The sequence below is a fragment of the Vigna unguiculata genome, chromosome 7 (genome assembly GCF_004118075.2).
Source record: "Vigna unguiculata cultivar IT97K-499-35 chromosome 7, ASM411807v1, whole genome shotgun sequence".
Lineage (NCBI taxonomy): Eukaryota > Viridiplantae > Streptophyta > Magnoliopsida > Fabales > Fabaceae > Vigna > Vigna unguiculata.
In genome coordinates, this window is record NC_040285.1 from 3,718,147 (window position 1) to 3,736,668 (window position 18,522).

At 32.7% G+C, this 18,522-nt stretch overlaps 2 protein-coding genes across 2 annotated transcripts; both read right to left on the reverse strand.

Moving 5' to 3' along the window:
- Positions 1-1,776: 1,776 nt before the first annotated feature.
- LOC114189679 (condensin complex subunit 1) lies at positions 1,777-11,243 on the reverse strand. Its single transcript, XM_028078312.1, has 17 exons — positions 11,026-11,243; positions 10,666-10,952; positions 9,928-10,091; positions 8,556-9,735; positions 8,110-8,301; positions 7,080-7,739; positions 6,806-6,982; positions 6,504-6,571; positions 6,194-6,416; positions 6,013-6,112; positions 5,786-5,901; positions 5,647-5,704; positions 4,895-5,046; positions 4,609-4,807; positions 4,035-4,205; positions 3,848-3,938; positions 1,777-2,184 (listed from the first exon to the last, which is right to left on the reverse strand). The coding sequence occupies exons 1-17, from the start codon at positions 11,162-11,164 to the stop codon at positions 2,181-2,183; spliced, it is 3,981 nt and encodes a 1,326-aa protein (XP_027934113.1). The 5' UTR covers positions 11,165-11,243; the 3' UTR covers positions 1,777-2,180.
- Positions 11,244-14,335: 3,092 nt separating this feature from the next.
- LOC114190484 lies at positions 14,336-16,844 on the reverse strand. The gene is made up of 4 exons (XM_028079392.1): positions 16,493-16,844; positions 16,175-16,386; positions 14,871-15,132; positions 14,336-14,788 (listed from the first exon to the last, which is right to left on the reverse strand). Exons 1-4 carry the CDS (start codon positions 16,751-16,753, stop codon positions 14,498-14,500), a joined length of 1,026 nt encoding a protein of 341 aa, XP_027935193.1. The 5' UTR covers positions 16,754-16,844; the 3' UTR covers positions 14,336-14,497.
- Positions 16,845-18,522: the final 1,678 nt, after the last annotated feature.

An 18,522-nucleotide genomic window follows, 5' to 3' on the forward strand; every position in this document is an offset into this window, starting at 1 on the left:
TCTAAATTATTTGGTGTAACTTTTTTTTATCTCCTTTATTAAAGTGAGTTTATTTTTATTTTTACTGGTTTACTCTTTCTTCCTACTGTTACAAAAAAAATTATCAAGTTTTAGACTATTTGGCTAAGATAATTTCTATTTTTTGGTTTCATCATTCCTTTTGCTTGGCCAAATCTTAGGATATGAATTAAAATTAATCACGTCAATTAGTATTTATAAAAACATGATGAAAAAAAAGTACAATGACAATAAAAAGACTAAATGTGTTAAGTGATTAATAAGTCATTTTTTAACTAATATTTTTCATCTCTTTCTTAACCTAAAAGCATATACGTTTTTCTTACTTGTTGCTTATTTATTTTAGTATACTTTATGTAATGAAAAATTAAAATATTAGGATATATCATTTGTCATATTTTTTACTTTGTCTTGTTTATATAAAATTTTTCTTACAATTTTCTTTAACCAATATTTCAGTACATTTGGTAAGTTTCACGTTGTTTAGGAGTTGAGATTAAATACAGTGTAAATAATTTTTCCTCTTTACATTTATCCTGACACCCTCTAAAAATAAAATTGTGACAGAGTTACACACTGCCAATACTTCAAAAACACAATAATTATTCTTAACGATTCTGCCAAGCCAACATGGATCACGTCATAACATTAAATAATTAGAATATAATTTATTAAAAAGAATTCAACATGAAAATAAAATAGATTTTGTTTCTTACCTCATCGTTCCACAAACTCTTGGCAATGTAATCATCATAGTTTGCCAAAAAGTATATATCCACCCGTCCCCTTGAAATCCTTCATAACGAATAGGTCCTAAAAGTATATTCACCAATCAACCCATATCACACCGGCTTTGAGATAACCTTTTGTCCTAGTTATATTTTTCAAAATATCATTAAAATAAATCATTTGTTATTTTGGATTGCAGTAATAAACTAGATCATATATTCGTATTGCACAAATAAGGTTTTTCTCAGAAAAAATGTGAGAGCTTTTATAAATAAAACAACACCAATTTAACATCATATGATACAATTAGTTTAATACCAAAAAGGTATTCATTAACAAATACTTGTAAGCATTACTATTCTTCAATTTTTTTAACTTTGTAAACAAAGAATTGCATTTACTTTCAATTTATTTTAAAAAACAAATTCAATTTTCCAAATTTATTTCCTAAAAAGAAGAATATTAAACCAAATTTAAAATATAAAATTATGTTCTCAAACTAAATAGATCAATAATAGGTTTGCTTGTGATGCACTATAAACCAGTATTTTATATATAATTTGCAAAAGACAAACTTTGATTTAACAAGAAAAAAAAAATAGTTCTTAATTAAGTGTCTACATGTTCTTTGTCAAGATTGTTAGTATAACAATAAAACTAATGTATTGAAATATTTTTAATTTCCGTAGTTTATGTTGAAAAGTGAAAAAAAAAATTGAGTCAAAAATTCATTGACTCATTTCGAATTAAAATGAATAATTTTTTTTATCAAGGAGCTAATAAGTTGCTACAAGCTTTTACTTTCTTTGTTAATCATAATGCAACCTTTAAGCAAAAAATATAAATGGTTAGGAGTGCATATTTCGAATCCACATTTTCTTCTAGATTTTTTATGTTGTTCGAAAATTAAAAATACACTGTATTAATATTTTAAATATGTTTTTAATATATTTTAAAACGTTAAAATTAGTAATAATCAATATGTTTTATAAAAGTACAGCAGATAAACAACGTAAAATAATTCTGCAGGAATCCAAATTCACATATTTCCAATCATGCCTCTTAGGATAAACTGATATGTTACAAATCTGCAGTTTTACAAACTACACTTCCCTAAAATGATATATTTTAGGGATCAAACCCCTTAAATTACCACACTCCGTCATCCACACTTTAAATTGATATCGTAATACAGTATACACAATACGTCATTCTTTTGGGTATTCTACAAATTTGCCAATTGCAACAATAGTTGCATCTTCTAGAATCTGTTAAGCATGATGTATCCAAACCTTGAAAATGCAGTCATATATTGGCAGCTGGCAGAGTAGGTCTTCCAGATTCCATTGACATAAAGTTAGCTATTTGTCAATAACTACAAATCCCACGTAATACTCAAAAGTGTTTCTTCTCATCCAAAGGTGCCTCAGTATCTACCTGCAGCGAGGGACAAAGTTAATGGATAAACAACGGATTCACTGTGATATTTCCATAGAGCTATTTAGTGAACTTGCACTATTTGTGTACTAGCTATTCACACAAACATTATTCTACTAATATGCACTCCTGTCCAAAGAACATCCACCATTTACTTTATTGACAAAGTTAGGAGCCCACTCAAACTACCAGCTCCAGAGTTATTAGGATTACCGGAGCAACTTCAGCTCATTTTGGTGGCAGGTGAAAGGGCCAACTGACCAAGTTCATTAAAGTTGATAAAAAGGTTATTCCACCAAATCATAGAAGAGACAATTGGAAAATTTCATAAATACATTCAATAACATGGTTGTCCAATAAAAATGTGCAGATAAGCTATATTAATTCACTATAGATTTCGTGAATCAAGATAAAACTATAGATGTACTGAACTCGTGAAATAAGGTTATATTAGATGACGAAGATAAAGAAGGAAAATCACTAAAATTATGCCAGCGGTGAAGAGTTTGAAAACTTAAAATAGATTTCCATCTTTGACTCACTTATGCAAATCGTGAAAAGAACACTAATATGCAATCTTTACCAAGGCTTTACAGTAAAATTTTTGTCACTAATATTGACATTGGTGCAATTTATAACATGTACTAGAAACTTGGGTGTGACCATCTTTGGAAGAGTCCTCTCTCAACCACGTTTTTCATTCACATATTTACTGAAATCCAATCACATGTCGGTGCCTCCAGAATGTTTTGTTAATATGTATATTGGGGAAGCAAAAAATCGATGTCCATTGTCTTGAGAAATCATGGATGTGAGTAATTGCAACTCTTGCTTGAGAAATTAAAATCACGATGGATTTGAATGAAATATGTAACTGCCAGTTCTTTATGAATAGAGGAAAAGGAGAGACATGGGTAATAACTTGAAGTTAGTAAGGAACGACAAGGCAACATACTAGACAAGAGGACTAAGTGGCCCGAAATAGTAATGAAGAAACGGGTTAGATATTGATGTCACATTTGTGTTTCAGATTTCATATTAGAATTCAATTTTAACTAGTGTTATGTGTTTTACCATATCAACTAAACTATATAATTGCACAATACAATGCAAAACGACCCAAATTAGATGCCGTGCAAAAACATTTTCCACAGGTCTTTTATGGAGTTCTACTATAAATAGGTAGATCAATAAATAGAGGTCAAAGACAACCGATTAGCATACAGGTGACATTCGCACCACAGCCAATCAACACTGCATCTATTTGCATAATTACACTAAATAAAAATAATCAACAGGATTCAGACAAACAATTTTTGGTTTTAAAAACTAAATTGGCAAAAAAGTGAACCAATTCAATCCATTTACGGGACATAACGTGCAAGATCAGAAATGCTAGCAGTTATCTTATCACATAAATATATCGTTGAAAATAGCATATTATTAAGATAAAAATATTTTCAATATTCCATAGTAATTAGGAAAGAAATATCCATAGAATTTTTCTATTCATTTCAGCAAATCTTGATTTCCCTTTTTAAAGGATTTGGTTATTACAAACAGAGATGATAAAAATATAATTGATGTGATTGATATCAATAAAATAATTCTTTGTTTTCTTACTTAATTCAAGTTATACAAGCTAGAGAAGCATAAGATATACCTCCTTGACCGAGTATTTCTTCGGGTGACAGAGATATCATCGGCCTTTTCATCTTTAACACTGCTTTTACTAATTTTGGACCGACGAACGCCTATAATCAGCAACCTCTTGTAATTATAACAATAACAATAACAATAACAATAACAACAGAATCCAGCTGATTAGCAAAAGCTGTTTTTAAACTAACCTCTCGTCTTAACCTGGGAAGATTGGATTTCAGTATCCCCTTGATCTGACTCTGTCAACTCACTCGAAGCACCAGAATGTTCTTCTGGCACATGTTTAGATTCTGATTTCCCATTTGCTGGAAACGTTGCCTCTTCCGCGCAACCATCAATTACTTCACCTTCTGTTTCATCTGGCACAAAAATCAAGATTAAAAAAATCATACGCATAACATTCACTAAAAGTTCATCCAAACCAAGAAGCTACGTTAATGTTTTAAGAATCAGAATTTTTCCAGAGCAGACAATTGCTTATCTAGTAAAATCATATGGCGTAGTTATGCTTAAATGTTCATCCTTTTAGCCAACTTGTCAGGGGATTGACATTACCAATATATTATTAATACATCATTCCATACCATCATTCTGTAAAGATTGATCATATCAGAATAGGAGTAGGACAACATTTAACAATGAGCCTTCATGGGCTTTGAATAGTTCATTACCATCACATAATGTACATCAATAAATATACGACGTCATAAGGAAAACAACAGAAAGTAGAACACCAGGACATTATTTAGTTTAAAATTTAACCTGAAGCAGAATTAGACTCCAAGTAATCCTCAGACTTTGTAGCCACAGTAAAACCCTCCATACTGTCAATCTTCCGTTGATGGATTTCGGCATTTCGAGCAGTAACTTCCTGTTCCTTTCTATCCGAGTGAAACTTATTCAGTTTATCCTCAAACTCTTCAATGCAAGCTTTAAGTTCAACCTTCGCAAACTTCTTGCCCTGAACTCAATTAAATTATATAAAAAGAAAAACCTCAGCCATTCTTACATAAAGTATGCATGACAGCACGAGCAGAAAAATATTTACCTTGTTCAGTATGTTCCTGAAGTGGTCCATAACAGAATCCTCTGACAAGACATGCTCATATGACTTAAATAACTCTATGAGTTTTTTCATCCCTTTTTCCGTAAATGATAACTGAGAGAGACAATAAGATATATATTCCCATTGTCGGACATCTGCAGAGAAATAAACTCACGATCACAATCGGCAATAAACTACAAATAACTAACTTCTCTTAGTTTTGTAAATTATTCAAAACCCTTCACAATTACAAGAATAAAATTGAATGGGCGGGCAGTTTAAAAATTCATGTTTTAACTCATTGGCTAAACAAACGTGAAATCAGGAAATGTTTTGCGCATCCTAAATAAAGTTGGAAAACATTTTATCAGAATAGTCTGAATCATATTAGTATTTGTAAGATATAAGATATGCACAATCTTAGTGGATGTTTGATATCCCATCGCGTCAAATTGTATCCCCCTTGCAGAGAAGCTAGAATTGCTACTTAGTTCGTTTCCACTTGGCTTTTACCATTAACGCAATACGTAAAAGCAAACAGGCGGTAATCGTTTAAAAGCACAGACAAACTACCATGCTAATCAGAATTTCAAGCTGACGAAAGCAAGTGGTTCTGGATGAAAAAAAGTAATAACTATATAGGGATACACTATAAAGAACTCATTTAGACAATTTTTGGCATAAACTGGTGAAACTATTAGACTGAACTGGTTGTGTTCAGTATTTAAAAAGCTTCAAAGAATAAGAAGATATACCTGTAACACCACTAAACCGATGGCATAGCTTTTCCACCAGAGCTTCCATTTGTCTATCCTGGAGTAGTTAATGAAAACAAAGTGAGCATAGCAATCAGAATAAAATATAGAGCAATTTCAGTATTGTGATAAAACATACCTTTTTTATGGAAGTAATTAAAAATTGCATGATGTTGCAGAAAGAATCTTTGCTCAGATTTTGCTGAGATAATTTGCTTAGTATATCCGGAAGTAAGTTATATATTGGATTGTTTCCTGTAAAAATCCAGAAAACAATATCAAACAACTTTCTGCCCTTAAACATTCAAATATCAAATAATAGTAGATACTTTTCTACACAAGAAAACTCATAATACAAGTCAAAACCTTTCTTGGAAAGTTCAATAAAAAACAGCTTAGCTAGGTTTGAAATTCTCTCATCTTCATCTTCTAATCTTACAGCCATTTCATTGATGTACCCTTTCACCTGATCAAGAAATTATTGCATCAGTGTCTAAACTAAATCACTGCACAAACTGAAAAAAGAAATAATTTGAGCGACTTCTACCTTCATCATGTCATTTAGTATGAGATGTGAAAGTACCAATACAGCATTCTTCCTAACAGATATACAGGGATCCTTTAGGCGGGAATACATGTTTTCTGTCCATGGTTCTAAAAGATTGGGAAACCGTACTGCTAAATCTCCCAATGCTATTGTGCAATTAGAACGGACAGTTTCCGAATGTGCGCTTTCCACAACCGTAAAAAGGAGTTGGAGATTTGCATCACTGAAAACAATTCACTTTATTTTCACTCCGTAAATAATCAGGAATAAGTATGAGAGATAAGAGGTAAATATTTAACAAGGAACTCACCAAAAATCTGCATCAATTATCATCAATCGACACAAAGCAAGCATTGCAGATGCCTGTAATTCTGGATACTGAATAAATGGAAGTTACGTCAGCAACGATGCATCTGCTTTATGATGTTTAAAATTTTATTCAAGGCTCAGGATTAAATAATTTTAAAAATATAGTCTATTTTCACATTTCCACAATAACCGCTGGCTTCCATATATAGGCATTTAATTTGGTAGAATATAAAAAAGCTACCAAATAATGACTATAAAATGTAAAGACAGCTTAAATCTCTAGAAGTAAATTAAGGCAATCACCTTCTGCATTAGTCCAAAATTTCTACAAAGCTTTGACAAAAATGTTGCACAGACACCAATCAAATTCTTTTCATTTGAACCACCAGATATTATTTCTTTCTCTGCTTTTTCAAACAAAGCATCAAGTGCTGCATCCTCAGAGGCAGTAAATCCTAACTCTGCATTTATATCATTATCCTGCAACAGATTAACAAGCCAGACTTAAATGAGTTGATGACTGATAGTTGAAGCAATCAAGGACGGCAAGAAAGTAAGACAGAAACATTGATTGCACCTTCTGTGTAGCAGCTGACACTGTGTCATTACAGTCTTGGTTCTGATTCTCACTGTCCTTTTTCTCTTTAGCAAGCTTCTGCTTCTGAATTTTACGGGCACAGGACTCTATATATACCAGTTGATTCATGGCAATATGACTTACTATAAATAAACATCTGCTAAGTTTTGCTACTTCAACTGTGAGAGGCACACTGCCGCTAACTGTGTCAACGTCACTCTGCTCATTAACACCACCATCATTACAGACAGAACTGAGAGATTTTTTTATCATATCAACAGCTATGGTTTCTGGGGTAGGGTGAATGGCATAGATGGCAGCTATGGCTTTGTCAGCAGCAGCAAACCAAATATTTGCCGGAAGCCAAAAACCAGTGATTAAACTTTCTAAAATACCAAATATTCGAACACTACTACTAGCCAACAGTTTTTTCTTGTCTTCTTCAGACAGTCTTTGAATAGCAAGACAAGCTGTCCTTGCTAGCAAAGGATCAACTTTGGACCAACGACCGAACCCAATATCTATTATGTCCTGTAAGTGTGAGCCAAGCACACCAGGTGACTTCTTTGCAACCATGCAGAGGATTGATAAAGCACTACGGCTCTGCTCTGCCGTGGTTCCACCAATATTGAAGCAAAAGAAATCCCATAATGCTGATATCTACAGTAGCAATGACGAGATGAGGAAATCAATCAGTAGCGAGAACCAAATTTGGTATACAGGCAACAATAATTCTTGTCGGTGGGAGAAATAGAAGGAAACTACAATGCACTCCTACATGAGACTTCAAAACTTATTTATACTTATTTAAGGGCAGTGGTTATCGTCAAATGATATGCAAACATGGAAATGAAGTCAAACTCATTGTCGTCCCAAATTATGTTTAAATTTGTGAACACATACATGAACTGAAAAAGAAAGCCTTCCTTCAATATTTGGGGAATAATACATAGTTCTGGAGTCTAATCTGGAGGCATTCAAATAGTTTATGTAGCAAACATACTACTCAAGAAGGTGCATGAAAACATACCGTGCTGGAAGATATATCACCCTTAGAGACTAGGGCGCCAACTATGCACTCAAGGGCTGCTAGATCTCCTATATTGGAATCAGCGGCAAGACTCAAAAGGTTATTGGCAGTTTCGATTGGACTTTTCCTGATGTATATTGTATGGAAAGCGCTCTCCACTGCTTCAAAGATGGATTTATCCTGAGAAAATATCTACAAATGGAGCAGATGACAGAAATAAAGAATTAATTTTGTAAAAATCAAGGGTTTCATACAAATAAAATAGTACATAGCCCATAACACATAGAAATAATGTAATAAAACTATCCCAATATTTGAGATTGTGATCTGCAACTGCAACCGCAGTTGCAATCGCATTTGCCTATGATTTTTCCCCCTATTTCAACAACCACAACGAGACTGTGATTGCGACACAACATTTCATAATAAAAGAAGCAAGGACTTACAAGTGGTAACATCTTTCGGAGACATTCCTCGGAGCTGTCAATCTGAAACTGCTTACATCTCATCAATAAGAGAATTGTGTTCTCAACGTCAGTGGCAGAAGATGAAGCCATCAATTGGACAAGGGTTGGCATTGTGGCTCCTATGCATTTAGAGAACCGCAATCCAGCCTCAAGAGATGCAATCAATGCCCTAGTCTGTTCCAAGTTCCCAACATCCGGCACACTACTGTTCTGCAAAGCGATTGCATCTTCCGACTGGGACAAGCAACTATCAGTTAAACTGTCTTGTTGCTGCCCCTTCACAACAGTTTCACAATTTGAATTAACCACTTCTCCATCACCATTAAAATTATCAGCATCAGAGGAGGGTTCTGCTCCTTCTGAAGGCTCAAGCTCTTTCAACTTCATTTTGTACTGATCTAAGGTTGCTTCAAAGGAGGCTACTCGAAGCTGAGGACCAAAAGGGTTGTGCTGCAACATCATGATCAACAGATTCAGAGCAGATTTTCTGACCATTGCACTCTTGTCCTCCAACCTTCCAGCAGCAACTTCTGCAACCTCATTCCACATGCCAATTGAAATAGAGTGCTCTTCACATAACTCAGCCCACACCTGAAGAACTCGACTTCTGGTATAGGCAGAAACATCTCTACAACGCTCAAGCAAGATGTCCAACATAGCTTGTTTGGTACGCAAACGAATGGACTTTGAACTTGCTTCACTAACATCAACATCTTTAAATGCCTTGGCTATTAGCTTCCCCATCACCGCAACAAGTGCGTTCCGTATCTTATAGGACTCTCCACCAAAGTGAGGGACAAGAATGCCAATGTTAGTCGAAATCAATTTTGGCATGCGGTCAGCAAGCTCGACCAGAAAACGACCCACATTTTCAGCCCCAGCGGTGTCTTTCACGTAATCTTTGGGATTAGTCCTTCCAATCTCCCTAACAAGGGCCATAGCGAGGCTTCCATCTCCATACTTCTTCTCAGCACCAGCAACTGCATCAGCCAAGTGCGTGACCACAAAATCATACTTGTGAACCAGGTGCACGATGGATGCACACGACTGAGCGGTATAACGATACCTAGTAGAGCAGGCTCCAATTATACGGCACAGGGCCTCTTTCACATCGGAATCTTTTAAGAGCGCCGCATCCTCAAACATAGAGAAAGCATTTCTACAACAAGAGAGCGTCAGTTCAGAAAGCTTGTCAAAATACTGCTTCTAGGAATAAGGTCAGCTTACATTAATAACATCCACTTGCTTTTAAAAAAGAATTTTTTACGGCTTTGAGAATTCCATTGCCAGAGAGCAAGTGATTGTGCATTCCCAACGGTTAACAAAATGAGAAAAAACACAAACCACTCACTTTGTAATAAAAGACAAGTAGTTTTCATCCAGGTCCGGCGAACTGAAAATCAATTCAAGGTTTATCTCCAAAGAATTGGCTATGAGGTTGAGTATCCGAGCTCTCTGTGCCTCCCAATTCCATGAATTCACAGCATGTTTCTTCCTAGCACTTGGAGCGACAGCCTGAAACCAGATACAACAATACAGCACACTTGAGCAAAAATCAAACTAGGGTATGCTTGGAAAAACTATCATATAGTCTCTCTAAATCTTTATTTTTAAACTTGTAAATTGGCCAATTTTACTTTATAAAATAATTTATTTCCTTTTAGTCTTGTTTTTCTCTTCTACGAGTATTTACGAAAACACACCCTAATCCTTCATACACACACACAGACACAGATACAAAAATTGTCCCTAAACGATACATACTTTGAGCCATGAAATATATATTCAAGAGTAAATTATAGTGACATCCCTGTTTTTTCTCAGTTCGCATGCAATTCCCATCTGTTTTCTATTCCCACCCTAACTACCTTAGCTGTTTAAAGACAACACCTCAAGACTTCTCAAACATTACATCAATCAGTCCCTTAATTGTTTGAAAACCCTACATCTGAAGGAGAGACGGACGTAATTTACTCCAAATCTAAGTGTCATTTCCGCGATTGAGGAATTTCCTAGAAGGAATAATAATCCATTCGTCCGTCTTGCTGCGAAACGAAATGGAGCATTTGAAACGTGAGAGGGAACGAACCTTGGAGGTGTTGGAGTGTAGAGCGAGAAGAATGGAGAGGAGGAAGAAGGAGTATATTTTGAAAGCGTTGCGGTGCGAGGCGATGTGGACGTGGTCGTTGGAGGCTCTGGAGAGGGAATCGACGTTGGGGAGGAGGACGGCGAGGTTGGAGCGGAGAGTTTCGAGGAGGCTGAGCTTGGAGGAAGGGGAGAGAATGAGGAAGGCGCGAACCAAGGAGTAGACGCGGTCGAACACGTCCTGCTCCTCGATGCACAGAATCTCCCTGTCGGAGAGATCAAACGACACACCTGAAAGAAAACGTTGAAATTTGAATTTGAGAATGATGGAGAAGAATCGGAAGAGTGAGATTGATTGGATTACCTTTGACGAACTCTTCGAGTTTGGAGGAGACGAAGGAAGCGACATCGACAGGGTTCTGAACGCAGAGTCTGTTATCGTCTTCGAGCGCTTCGTGTTCCAGGTCTTCCAGCGCGCGAGGGAAGACGAATTGAGGAGCCATGGAAAGAGAGAGAGGTGGAAGAAAGGGGTTTTTCTCTGATCTCTGCACTCACTAATTTGAAATCAAACTGAAATTGGATAAAGGCGGCAAAATGCATCTTCGTCTAAACTTCTAACGTTACACTACAACTGTGTTTAATTTAATTTAAAAAATTGAAAAAGCAAATTAATATATATTTGAAGTTGATTTGTAAATATGTTTTTATACAAATTTGTGTGGGGTGTGATTTTAATTTTAACTAAAGGAGACTTGAATTTACAGGAACATTTATTAAGATTATTTTTCACACTTTTATTTCTATATATAAGGTATACTATATTATTGATTTAAATATATTTTTAATTCTTACATATATATATATATATATATATATATATATATTATTTCCCCTCTTTTAGTTACTATAGAAATATTTGTTCGATTTAAATTCATTGTGTTTTCTAACTTTTGTTTTTCAGTCGTTGTGATAAGATATTAAAAGTTGTTTTAAATTAAAGTAATTATATTTTTGTGTATATGTAATTTAAGTAAGTAACTATATATAGTATTTTTCATTCAATCATTTCCTTTTAATATCTAGTTTTTATTAAAAATAGTTCTACTGTCTTAATCAGGAATTGTACTTTTATATAACAAAAGTAAAAATATTTTATATTTTAGAATTATTAACTATAATATATTAAAGTTACATTACACGTAATAATATATAAATATAACCATCATCTTTTTACTTTTACACAATTTAAAACTGATACAAACTAATTTTATTCAAAATTAATATTCCTTGATAAATTAATACTGATAAACGATAAATTGTTTTCTTTTTTTCTTTTACTTCTTTCATATTACAAGGTGTGTTTTAACATTGTTTTTACTTTATTATTTTACATATTTCTTTAAAATATGTTGCCTTTTATTTCATTTTCTTTTAAATATGAACAAAAATATTGTAAAATATAGTACAAAATATATATAACTATTGAAAAAAACAAATATAATGAAAAACAAAATCCACAAATAAGAGATTATAAGAGTTATAAATTAATTGTAAGTTAAAATTAAAAATACATTTAAAATATATTTTCTCAATAAAAAAGACATTATTAATATTTGAGTTAAGACCCTTGTGTTGTGATTTGATGAATACTTATGTCAAAAATTAAACTATTACACTACTGGTATCAAAACTTAGTTTATGATATGTTCACCAAACAAATTATGGGTGTTAATGGAACGCTTTGGATAGGTGACACCCAACATAAAAAACCTTAACCCTCTGATAACTTTGTATCACATGGTCACAACCCATATGTTGAAACCATTTGTTAACATCTTATGCTAGAAACCAACATCATACTTAAACAAGTTAAGACAAAGTTTTAAAATTCATGTAATTTAAGGAAGCAAGATAAGAAATATTTTTATAAAGATCGAAAGCAATAAGAAGTAAACCATGGGATAACCTAAAGATCAATGAGGACCATAATTCTCCTGCTACACACCACTTAACACTTTTGCAATTCTGAGGGAGGTTTGCTTGAGATAAAAAAAAAAAAAAAAAAACACTTTTTGGAACTTTCTTGTCTAAATCTTAGATTCAAACTCTTTGGTTAGGAGTTTTAATACATGATCATCTTTCATTATTCAGTTTATTGTTGTGTTTAATTATTTCATTGCTTCTTTTTTCATATTTCTTCTATTACGAGTGTGTTTGATTAGAGGGATCAAGATGTTTTTATAGAGTTTCACAAGATACAATGATAAGATATTGTAGGATTCAAAATATTGAATTTACTTTTATCTGAGTGGCCAAGAAACTAGTTGTATCTCTTTTATAAGATGAAAGTTATATAAATTTTGTGGCTTTCTCTCTCTCTCTATCTCTCATTTGATATATTATTCATCATGTTCTTTTATAATTTTTTTTATATTTAAAGAATTTAACATTACATTTCAAATTGATGAAACTTATTTTACAGTCTTTATCAATTTCATTTAGTAAACATTATTTGTCTTTTTCAAAAATTATTCATAATATAATTCGATTATCTCAATCTCAAACTATAATTCTAAGAGAATACATTTTTTATTATAGGATAAGACTACTCCTTATTGCTCTCTAGAAATCTAAATCGATGGATATAGATGTTATTTAGTATGACATGTACATGTATGAGTGAAAGGTGAACACTTTGTCAATCTTTAAGGATAAGCGTGAGTGTATACTCCTCTCGTAAGACTCTTGGAGAGCAGTGGGGAGTGGTCTTTGCATGTAAGACTCCTGGAGAAAGTACAAAGGGTAACTTTACATAGTTGTACTAAGGGTTAACTTTGTCCAAACTTGCTAGGGAGTAGTAGAAAGTGGCACCTATGAGCTTTGTCCATAAGACTCCTAGGGAAAGAGGGGAAATGGAACAATTTTTGTTTGGTACGTTACGTGCTAGAGTTACAAACCTGGTGTTGAGATCACTTGCTTATACTATTGATGCGATAATATGTTCCTTTTACAGTTATGTGAGTCAAAAAAGTTTGGTGTTTGTTTGTATGATGTGTTGTTTGAGTTTATGATTTATATATATTATGATTGATATGTATGTTGGTTATGATGTTTTGATGTTTGTACGTTAGCTCGTCCTTTTACTTTGATGGTTGTAGTTTTCACTCGCGATGATCTCTTCTATATTACATGTAAATCTCTTACACAATATAGATGTCTTCTCTTCAAAGTATTTTCGAAGCATTTTCATATTCCTAGTATTCATCCTTACACATTTAACCTCTTAATTATTATTTTTTTCACTTGTAACTTAAAAAAACATTCCATATTTCTTTAGTATTTGAATATAAAGAAACATGATACAGTAAATAACCTGAAATGGGTAAAGAAATCATGCTTTTACCTCTCATACGATAATGTGCATGCTTGTTTTCATTTGCAATAACTAATTAAAATCTTTAGGAGCTTCAACATTATCCACAATTTTATTAGATAAAATCTTTAATACTAATTCGATTCTACCTTAATCTATATTCAATCAAGTAGGAGTATTTCACAATTCTTGAAAACAAATCAAGAAGAAACATACACAATTACAACAAATATTCATTAATAATTATCGATGAATAAAATGTAACGCGAAGTTTGGCTCAAAAAGTGAAATTGAGGAGATATTTAAATGAAAATAATTTTTTTATTATTAAATTTTTACAACTTTAGGTGTTTAGACGATAATACCTCATGTCGTAAATAAAAGTTGTCAAAATTTAATAATCAAAATATCATTGTCCATGTTTAGGCGAGTGTATCTCCCAGAAGAAAGATGGAATGAATTTTCATTGCTGCAATTGTGTTTTGATGATGTTGGCACTGATTTCATGCAGGTGTGGAAAGAGGTGTCCAGAACCAGGGATTTCATGGTACTGAATCCAAGGAATGTTTTGAGCAATGTAACGTTGGAGCTGAACAGGGATGAGCTTATCGTCATCACCTTGCCATAGATGAACATGGCCTGTGTTATCTGGGAAAGGATTATCAATATCAAGAGGATCAAAGTCCCATCTTCCAAACCCAACTATGGCGTCACGACAAATTGATTCAGCTTCACCTTGTTGCTGCACGTGTGACTGCATCATCCTTATATGGATTATTTACATGATTAAAGATAAAGAAAGTGAGGAGAAAATGATGATGATGATGAAGAGGTACCTGATGTTGTCGTGTTTTGATTTTGGAAAGTATTGATAAATCTTGATCGGAAAAAACCTTAGGGTTGCGATTTACAGCACTTGATGAAGGAAAGAATTTCTGAGTGAACCACCAGAATGTTAGCGATGGAAAGTAGTGAGCAACTCGCAATGCCCATTGGTCTCGTGTGGGTTGTTGGTAGTAGGACTTTGTGGTAATGTTGGAAGGAAGGTTATGCCACCAATAATTTACCACTGGTGTCAGCAGTGTTGCCCCAGCAAGTCTGATATTACAATCACAACCACACCAAATTCATTCATGGGTCTCACTTATAAAGAATATTAAAGGATTACTAGTCTGGATGATACATATTTTTTGTTCAGATTTATCAGATTGATATTTATTTTTAGAATGGTCAAAAATGGCTTGAAACTCATAAGTCAATTCGGCTCATTACCAGTTTGAATTAGATTGGGTTGAAATTTTTTTACAAATTTTAATACAGGTTGATTTTTTACCCGACTCACCTAGACCCCAGTTCACCCGGGTTGAACCCATGGTGAGCCGGGTTGGCTCATCAACCTGCAAATAAATGGTCGCATAGTATTTTTTATTAAGTTGGATTTTGCATTTGGGTTATGTTAGGTTATTTTTTTTAGTCAACACATAGATAATTTGTATTTTTGTGATTTTAGTTTGTATTTGGATTGTATTAAAATTTATTTAAATTTTAATTAGAATTATAATTTAGTTTTGACAAAAAAAAAGAAAAAAAATTATATTTTTTCTAATTAAATGAACTTGTAAGCCAACCCGTGTAGCCCACCAACCGTGGTGGACCGGACTGGGTTTGAATGTTTTTGGCTCACTCGTTAATAAGTGAGCCGGGTTGGATTGACTCACTAAGTGATCAATCCGTAGTGGGTCGAGTCGCATTAGACCGAGTTACCTGTTTTGACATCTCTATCCATTTTGTAAGGTGTTAATCGAATTTTAACTTTTGAAAAAATATTTCAATTAATAATTTATCTTGAAAGATACCTAATTTAGGTATCGTTTAAAAAATTGAGAGTCAATTGATATTCCGTTTTAAAAAGGTATATCAAACTGACAAAAAAAATATTATTCAACTAATTAAACCATTCTTGAAAGAAAAAAAAAAAAAAAACAATGATACTCTAACAAATTTGAACATCTTTCAAAATAAATTTCTATTTTTCTATTTTTTCACTCTGTATTCTAAAATTAATAAGATATCACCCTTAACCTATAAGAAAAAATTGTAAAAATATTTCTTAAAAAAAAAACAAGAAACAATAACTAACCTATGAGGAATGAACTTGAGGCAACCCCAGACAGCTTGTCCTCCCATGGAAAATCCCACAACATAGAACTTATCTCCCAATTCCAACTTATCTGCAAGCTCTTCAACATCAAGTGCCAAACTTTTCATCGTTCGATTTGGATCTGGGTCACTTTCTCCATACCCTGGTCTATCAAAAGACACAACACACACTCCAAGTTCCTCAAGAACTCCCTAATAATCATTAATTCATCATAACACACTACAATCAACCCAGATGAACACAAAACTGAAAACCAACATTGTATAAATTAACACTGATAACAGATAATGAACATACATTGGGAAGGCTTGTTGCAATAACAGCATCATGTCGACAGGAACCAAAGCCGTGTAAGTACACAATCTTGTTCTTGGCCAGTTGTGGAGGCACACCGTGTTCCTTGTAGGCTAAGTGCCTTCCATCTCTGAGCTTAATCCTTGAAGCTGTGATGGGTGGTCCATTTGGTGAACCACATGTTCTTGGGGGTGGAGGCTGAATGGCCTGATATGCCAAGGCCACAAGAACTACAAAGAACAATGCTGCAATTTTTATTGCCATTTTTCAGTGCAGAAAACCAGAAGGAAGAAGAGTTAAAAGAGAGAGCTTTCACTGATTATTTATGGTGACATTGATGACGGTGTTATGCGATTCGTTTAAGGAGAGACTTTGTTTTCAATGTTCATAGGTTGAATAGGATGACAACGTGGCTGGATACTGATCACATGTTTGTTAAAATATTGATAACAAAGAAATGATGAATGAGAGGTCAAATTTGTTTTGTTGTAATGATGTTAACATTAGTATTTTTTTAAAGCTTAATAATTGAGAATGATTACTTATTATAACTATTAACTTTTAAAAGCAATTTATTAGACAAATAATACTTTTTCAAATTATTTATGCAATAAACTTTAAATTGTGTTTTTTCATGAATTGAATACATAATTTTAACTTATTAAAAAATAAGTACAAAGGTGACATAATTAATCTAAATTAATTAATGTTATTTTAAACTTTAAAAACATTAAATAAATAGAAACAAAATAAAAATGGATCTCCCGGGTGAAAGGGAAGGTAGAAATTTTTTTATTTTTTAGAAATTTAAAGTTGAAAAACAATTATGTTTGATTTAGGTTTTGAAAAATAAAATTAATAAGAAACAATGTTTATTGGATGAATTTTGGTCAGGGGTTTTACGAAAACGTTCTAATGGAGAGGTAAAAATCTAACTTTCTCAAATTAAAAGAAATATTTTACAGAGGAAAAAAAATATACTGCATTATACCTTCCGTTCTACAATTATTGCAATTTTAATCATCTTAACAATGTTCAAAATTAAGTGGTGTTCTCACCCTCTAACGAAACATTATTACTTTTTAATTTATCCTTAAATTGATTACCCTTTGTAAGTTCAATTAATGCATTTACTAGAAAAGTATTTCAAAACAGTGATATATTTATTATTGTTTTTATTCTGTATTAAAAAACTTACATAGTCAAAAACAGAGGAAAATCTCTTACCAAATAATTTAGTGTGGTAATAAATTAAATACTTTAATAAAAATAACATATTCTTCTTTATTTTCTAGACTATCTAAATAAATACTTTTAGTTTTTAACAAACAAAACAAAATTTAGTCATTTTCGCAAATCATAATTCCCAATATTCATAATTTTAAGATTCTGTCTGGTATCAAATATCTATAACAATATATAAAGGGGATTCCACTTTTTGTGTCCACATTTCAAAATATCCATTTTACTCTTTAAATATAATAATTTATTAAATTTTTAAAAATTGACTATTACTTGTACAAGATTTTTATAAAATCGGATGTCTCTGCTTTTTCTCTTCATCTTTATTTATTAATGGTTATTCTTTCGTCTTTTTAAAATAATTTAACATGTAACTGTTATTCTACCGTTTGTTTTTCTCTGCAACAACATCATTTCATTACTGTTCGTTTCATGAAGTTGTCTTACCTTACTTATTGGTTTTGCTTTCACACTCACTTTGTTGATGCTATTTATCTTTATTGGACAAAACAAAAAAGGTATTTTCCATTGTTCCTTTTCATCTTTGATTATCTCTATTAAATCTTTATTGAATGCCCAATTATCCAATTTATGATTATTCGTTTTTCATGTTTTTTTATTGTTTCAATTTTTTTTCCTATCCTTTTTCAATTCATTATGGTGGAAAAGTAATTAACCAAGATATTCTGGGCAAGTCCAAGAAAATTCCTCTATCGCAGTGGAAACGATGACAACTTACTTAATAACCAAATATTCAGATATGTTCTTTATTCATTAAAGAGCGTCCTGCA

Bases quoted from the DNA above. Each gene is read 5' to 3' on its own strand.
- LOC114189679 (XM_028078312.1), bottom strand. From the start codon at position 11,164: ATGGCTCCTCAATTCGTCTTCCCTCGCGCGCTGGAAGACCTGGAACAC. The intron at 6,983-7,079 runs GTGCAATCAATG...AATCTGTTGCAG, and splicing joins TGTCAGCTGCTACACAGAAG to GATAATGATATAAATGCAGA. The intron at 6,113-6,193 runs GTAGAAGTCGCT...TTTCTTGATCAG, and splicing joins TACTAAATGACATGATGAAG to GTGAAAGGGTACATCAATGA.
- LOC114190484 (XM_028079392.1), bottom strand. From the start codon at position 16,753: ATGGCAATAAAAATTGCAGCATTGTTCTTTGTAGTTCTTGTGGCCTTG. The intron at 15,133-16,174 runs GTTAGTTATTGT...TTGTAATATCAG, and splicing joins CTCAAGTTCATTCCTCATAG to ACTTGCTGGGGCAACACTGC. The intron at 14,789-14,870 runs GTACCTCTTCAT...AGGATGATGCAG, and splicing joins TCAAAACACGACAACATCAG to TCACACGTGCAGCAACAAGG.